At 43.1% G+C, this 6,938-nt stretch overlaps 2 protein-coding genes across 2 annotated transcripts; one reads left to right on the forward strand and one right to left on the reverse strand.

The window, feature by feature from the left end:
- The first annotated feature begins 386 nt into the window (after positions 1 to 386).
- LOC133111450 (transmembrane emp24 domain-containing protein 6-like) lies at positions 387 to 4,344 on the forward strand. Its single transcript, XM_061221820.1, has 4 exons — positions 387 to 1,456; positions 2,553 to 2,679; positions 3,368 to 3,522; positions 3,947 to 4,344. Exons 1-4 carry the CDS (start codon positions 1,229 to 1,231, stop codon positions 4,166 to 4,168), a joined length of 732 nt encoding a protein of 243 aa, XP_061077804.1. The 5' UTR covers positions 387 to 1,228; the 3' UTR covers positions 4,169 to 4,344.
- A 248-nt stretch (positions 4,345 to 4,592) lies between these two features.
- Positions 4,593 to 6,522, reverse strand: nip7 (NIP7 nucleolar pre-rRNA processing protein). Its single transcript, XM_061221822.1, has 5 exons — positions 6,331 to 6,522; positions 6,056 to 6,142; positions 5,754 to 5,892; positions 5,443 to 5,583; positions 4,593 to 5,126 (listed from the first exon to the last, which is right to left on the reverse strand). Exons 1-5 carry the CDS (start codon positions 6,384 to 6,386, stop codon positions 5,007 to 5,009), a joined length of 543 nt encoding a protein of 180 aa, XP_061077806.1. The 5' UTR covers positions 6,387 to 6,522; the 3' UTR covers positions 4,593 to 5,006.
- Positions 6,523 to 6,938: the final 416 nt, after the last annotated feature.

A 6,938-nucleotide genomic window follows, 5' to 3' on the forward strand; every position in this document is an offset into this window, starting at 1 on the left:
TGTGACAGGAGATGGCTGTAATGTTGATGTGGAAGTAGGTTCAACCCCTGATTGTGTGGATGAGCTGACAGTTGTGTTTATTTGTGTCTGGTATCTGTGAAATACCTCTGCAAAGAGGTGCCATGAAGCAAGACTTTATTTGAAAATCCATCTGGTCAATTGTGTTTATTCTTTATTGTGTAGGACAGGCATATCCTAGTTTAGAAAAGAAAAAATTACAGATCCCTGAATGTATTTCTTTTTGCAAAACATTATTACATACAATGAACAGGATAATTAATTGGACAGTGACACATTTTTTTGTTATTTTGGTTTTGTTCTCTCGCACTTTGAGTATGAAAGGATACAATGACAATGCAGTTGAAGTGCAGACTGTCAGATTTAATTTGGGGGTATTTTCATCCATATTGTAGAAATGACAGTGCTGTTTTGTCCATGTTCCCCCCATTTTAAGGTACTTCAATTATTTGTTGACCGCGCTGACCGTCTGTACTCCCCTGTCTGCAGACGTGTACAGTAATGACGCTGCATTTCCTGTAGGCTGGAGCAGAACGTGCTGAGAAGTTTCTGTCCCGTCCAGTCAGTTCTGTTTAATCTACTGTGGACACCGTTACAGCAGAGTGGATTTGTGTGGGATTCTTTATTTTTACACGTACGATGCTCATCGGGTCCATCGCTTTCCGTGACTTCACTTTCACATTGCCTGTCCTGTTCATTCTCATCATCCTGTCCCCAAGGCCCAGTCTCAACACTTTGCATTCTTAGGTGAGTGGAGCGTCTGTGATATTCAATCTGCCCAATTCAAATCCCACTTGTTTTTCTATTTCTATTTTCTATTTTTAGTTCAGCCTCCAAGTAGCTTTTAGGGAGCTGGAACGGAATTAATCCAAATCATAATGGAAATCTTGATAGTTTCACGGCCCTTAGAAGGCTAAATATAGTATTTTGAAAGGATCTCTGTGTCTGTTGTCATCTGCTGACCAGCATTTGTGTTAAAGTATCTAAAATAGCTATTCAGAATGTGTCGTAGCTTTATGGCAATAAAAAGTTCATGGAGATTTGAATCCTTTTGCTGTCAACGCTGTGAGGATATCAGTGCATCTTATCATGGAAGTGAAGCAGTTATCCAAACTCTTGAGTGGCACAGTTAATTATTAGCCAGTCGTGAGCTTACCGTTGGCATGGTATAGTAGCTTCTTGCCCCTCCCCAGTGCGTGTGAGTACATGAATGAAGGTGTTGGTGATAATGTCAGGTGTGCCGTGCTATACCCTTCTTCTCCTCCTGCTGGGGCGGGGGAGTCTCGGACAGAAGTCGGAGCCCCATGTTGACACTGGGGGTCAGGAGCTGTTCCGGGGTCAAGACCAGTACGCCTTCTCCGTCGTTCTGTCCGCCTCTGAGCGCCAGTGCTTCTGGCATTTCGCCCATCAGAGCGGACACTTCTACTTGACTTACATGGTACGTGATCGGATGTCTTCATGCAGGTATGGGGAGTTGGGGACTCCATTTTATCGTCGTAAGACGGCAGTGTTCTCCAAGCTGATGCCCAGCGAGGCTTGGAAAAAGCGAGGCTTGATTAAACGCTGAATTTCTCCAGGGGGCTCTCTGTTTGTAAACTGGCATGTTATCAGATGCTGAAATGCATTTGGATGCGAGTGCAGAATCTGATTTGTGGTCGATTTTGTCAGGAGTCATTTGATTTATTGTGAGAGAAGTTTGAATCTCTGTCCTAAGGACAAATCCTCTGTATGCAGACTAGCTCATGTGGATACTGTCAGTAATAATTCAGGATAATTCAGTAAAATGTTTGGAGTTAAGAGAGAATACAGCATCTTACAACAGAAATGGGTTTTACTTAATCAACAGACCCCTCCACCTGAGGAAAGATTGTATAGCTTATAGTAAAATGTCACACGTGAACGTTCAGTCCTGGTTGTCCTTCGCCTTATCACCTGCAATACACGATATCAGAACTTTCTATTAGTGTTGTTGACTTTTAGAAAATCTCAAATCCTTTCGGTGACACTTCGCCTTTCACTCCCTGTAATGCACCTGTTTCAATCACGCCCCTGCGGTCACGTGTCCACAACCTGACGATACACGATTTTAAAGGTACAATCGGTCAGATTTTTGTGTTAAAACATTGTTTCAAGACCATACATAGTCCTTAAATTCAGGTCTAAAAATATGCAGTTGACGGGCCGGCACTCTCTACCAAAACATCGTATAGCTGTACAATAATTCAAGCTCATTGGTTGAAAATTGGCTCTTATTGCCACGGTCAATGCCGTTTCAATGCAGCGCGTTCACAGAAAGGGGGGCGGGATAAACAGTGTTGTGGTTTGAGGGTGTTTGTTGCAGCAATTCCTCTCTTGACCACTGGAAGTCTGAAATTACGAATTGTACCTTTAACAATGCTAATTACACAGTGCACTGATTTAATTGCATGTTCGATTTGATGGCGATTCCTGTGGTTGGAGGTGTTCCAGGGATGTTTCCGTCTATCTGACTGCAGTGGACTCCAGGTTAAATGTGGATGACACTTTGTGTGCAGGTGCAGTGGGTGACAGGTGTGACGAATAACAGGTACCTGTCCACGACAGTCAGCTCTCCTCAGGGGTACCTGGTGGCCCTGGCTGATGACAGCACAGGTCGCATCAACTTCCAGACACAGGAGACGGGTAAAGTGCTTGCATCGTGTTCACCCATCTTGGCCCATCCTATGTCAGCAATGGTGTATTAAAGGAATTGTCTCCTCTTTGGTTTCTTTTAAATATTTAATTTTTGGTGTAGGTTTTTGACTGGTCTGGACAGTATTTTCTGCAGGGTGAAGGATGTTTTAGATATTTTAAAGACCATTCTGATGGCCTGCCTGGTATAGCAGCATTCAGGGGGTCTGTGGTCTGAGGCAGGTCACTCCAATGCAACTTGTATAGTGATGTTTTCAACATCGGAATGGCCCTGTACCAGCCATTTAAATGCTGGTAGGTCATCACAAACATATTTAAATATCTGAAATATATTTCATCCAGAGAAAAACTGTCTGGGCCAACTTAAAATATGCTCTTGAATCGAACATAAAGGACCCAGAAAGTGAACTGCCCCTTTAAGAACAACATACAGCAGAATTTTACTGATGGCAGGTACTTAAGTTACTTCTGGTTGTTTTCTGACAACAGAGCCTGGCTTAACATTCTTAAATGTCCTTAAATGGCTGACCATAGTGATTTTCCAAATTATCAACTTTTCATTATTCCCTGAAACCTGTTATCAATAGATAATAGACGTTCCTGCTTGCTACTGTTGCAAAGATTACAAAATTAATTTAAAACGATGACACCGTTTGCGATACATTTTTGCCACTGTTAGGTTTTTACCAGATGTGCTTAAGCAACATCCACAACAGATTTGGAAGAATGCAGGTGTTCCTCGACTTCGGGGTGCGCTACGAGGGCTTCGAAGAGGCCCGGAAAAACGAAGATGAGCAGAGTAAAAATCTGAACGACACCCTGTCCACCATCGAGGTAGAAACTACTTTGTTACGCTATTAAGTTGAAATACAAATGTCTATTGCAATTCCTTGTATAAAAGGATAAATTCTGCACAGACATTAGGAAGTATATTTTCACACAGAGTGGTCACTGTGTGGAATAGCTTGCCAGGACATGGTAGTGGAGGCAGAAACACTGGGGTTTTCAAGACCAGGCTTGATACCATTTAGCTTTTAGATAAACTAAGCAGTCCGTACACTTCAGTGGTAGGAAAATGCGAGCATTGCCGTTATGTTAAATGTCTCCCATACATTTTTCTCCTTTCCATTTCCAAGCAAGCGATCAGCTAAAGACACAAAACCTTTTATGTCGGTTCGAAAATAAAATTAAGAATTAAAATGTGATGTTATTCCACCATTTCCTAAAGAAACTTGCAAATGAATGCCCGTTTTTGCAGGGGAGTGTCAATAAACTCCAGGGCCACATCTTCGAGATTTGGCGGCACTACAACTTTGCACGCATGCGAAGCGGCGCAGACCACTACCTGCTCCTCTCGAACTCGCGCTACGTGAACTGGTGGTCCGCCGCTCAAAGTGCGGCCATCGTCACCGCCGGCTACCTGCAACTATTTCTCCTCAAGAAGCTTTTCTGCACGGACAACAGAAGGCCTCGCTGCTAAGTCCCGTCTCTGGTCCTGGTGTAATAACCCCATCCGTACATGCCATTAAAGCTTTTTACACCTCTGGAAACAGTTCCAACTGTATATAAAAGTGTCAAATGTTGGTCTGTAGGCTGTACTGTTGAATGCATCCTACCTGACATTTTGAATGAGTAAAGCTCGATTCCCTTTCTGTCTCTCAGTGCTGTCTGCGGGTTAGTTAGCTGGGCAGTCCTACAGAGGACTTAAATCAGAATGTACAGCTCGATGTAGATTTGAACAGATCCTAGGGATAAGGGAAAAGGATCTCTTTTCATTTTGAGCTTCAGCATCGATTCATTTATATCAAAGAAACCTGACACACTAGTACAGGATGACCTCTGACCTTGAGACGTTACACCTGAAATTGAAGCTATTGAAGACAAAAACAAGAACGGAACCTGCATTCATCTAAACTTTCTATTGAACATCTTGACCAAATCCAACAATTTTGCAAATACAAGATTTTTGATTAGTCCACAAGTTCACTAAACAGGTTGACCAACGAAAGGCGTACTGCATTAGTTCATTTTCAACAGTGGGGGGGGAAAAAAAACAAAAAAACATAAACAAATAAAACATTTATTTAATCTTAGGAGAACATCCCTGGTGTGATATAGAGCGTGTGATGAGCCCTGCTCTGCCCCAGCAAGCCTGGGGAGGTGAGGACCGCGTGGGCTGTCCGCCGTCTCGTCTGGCTGGGTCAGGGCTGCTCGCTGAGGCAGAGGCACCAAACAGTCTGTGTTCCCTGGTCAGAGGGAGCAGAAACGGGGCTCCCCAGGGGCCAATGGTGGGACAGTCTTGCGTAACGAGAAGCGTTTTATGTGAGGGTGTCCTCGCTCCTGATGAACTCCCCGATATCGGCCTGGTGGAAGACCACGATGGACATGGGGTCCACTCGCCGACACTCCTGTGTGGTTTTTGCTGCCACTCCAAAGCCCTGAAGGTGGCAAACAGTTGATTAGAGAATGCACAGACACATCACACTCTAATAGTTGATTAGGCTAAGCAAGGCACAATCCCCCCTGCTCAAGGGCCCAACAGCAGTGTGGATCTTATTGCGGCTACACCGGGGCCTGAACCACCAACCTTCTGGGTCCCTCTCATGTACCTTAGCGATTGGGCTACAGGCTACCCACAAGGTCTACCACATACTATTTAATGACATTCGTATCCATAAAGCAATAGTGAGATTTACAAACATGTATTCATCTAGGCTGTATGTAGCAACAGTGGTGGACAAAAGAGGCACTTACCAATGGTACATCTGCCATTGAATACACCACCACACCCTGGTACTGCGCCGTGTTCTCCGTGATCCTGCCCAGGCCGGACTTCATGACGTGGTTCCCGTAAAGAAACGACTGCTCAGCGCCAGGCTTCACCCACACCTTGAACTGAACAAGACAACGTTCAAAACAAGGTCAGTCGTTATAACCTACTCGGAGATTGAAGACGGGGTATTTTGAATGTTGCAAATTCGCATTGTATACGAAAGTGATGCATTCTGGGACACGCGTGATGGCCGTGATGCATCTTAAGGCAGTTACGAATATAGCACATTAACCTTTGCATAAGGAGCAAGGAAGTCCAACGCTGTGATGTGCAGGCGGAACTTCTGGGTTTTGGTGAATTTTCCAAAACATGTACCCACAGATACCAACTTATCCCGAGAAATATTGGTGGCCAACTTCAGAATCTTCTCACTGAGGAATCAAATTAGAGAAAAGGGTCTCAAATCTCGTTCGTTAAACAAACCACTATTGGAAAAAAAGACAAATTAAATTATGAAAAATACGATAAGAAGTTATGTTGTAGACTAAAACTAACAGACCTTAAACACTCGCGAGCACCACTCCACTTTCCTACCTTACGTAGTACACACGATCGTTGTGAAGTCTGAAGCAATACGTTCCATCTGGGCGATCCACCAAAAGCTTTATGTTCTCTCCAATACTGTGAATGCAAGTTATGACAGCAATTAACCTTTTGATTAAAGGATAACTCGAGCTCTCCTGTATTAGATTAAACTACTTTTATAAACCAGAATCAGGGAAACCAGAAAGCATGGGATCATGTTTACAACGGCAACTAACTAGCCACATACAATTTGAATACACATGCAATCAGTAATCGCAACTTACTACTTTGAGAGTTTCTCGAACATGGTCTTTGTTTCATCCTCTGTTAACGGCCGCATTTTCGGTTTTTAAAAACTATTTTTCACCAAAGGTTTGGCGATGAAGATACTTTAAAGTGACCTGCAAGCAACCGTACCGACCACTCCACGTGTTTTGCTTATCCGGGAAGAGGAAGTTCCGTTCATGCGCTTTGAACTGGAATGGAGGGAGGGCAAAGATGGAGACGACAAAATACAAGATAGTCAAGTTATAATGGAAATCAATGAAGATCGGAACATTACATTACATTACATGGCATTTAGCAGACGCTCTTATCCAGAGAGACGTACAACGAAGTGTCCACAAATTCAAATTAGAAGCACAATGCGACCTTTAAGCGAAATAATGATACAGAGAGCTTGGATGAAATTGTTTGTATCTTGTATGAAAATGAACACCTTTTTATTAATTTACCTGACTGCTGAAATATTATCAATGAACTATTCGAAAAATATTTACTTTGAGAGTAAAATAGCTTATTTCCACAAATTCTTACTAATTTTGACAAGAATAGAATAGTAGGTTGAGTATCTTATTAGTTCCATTCTTTGATGACAGCCTCAGCCCTCTTA

The sequence above is a fragment of the Conger conger genome, chromosome 15 (genome assembly GCF_963514075.1).
Source record: "Conger conger chromosome 15, fConCon1.1, whole genome shotgun sequence".
NCBI classification, from domain to species: domain Eukaryota; kingdom Metazoa; phylum Chordata; class Actinopteri; order Anguilliformes; family Congridae; genus Conger; species Conger conger.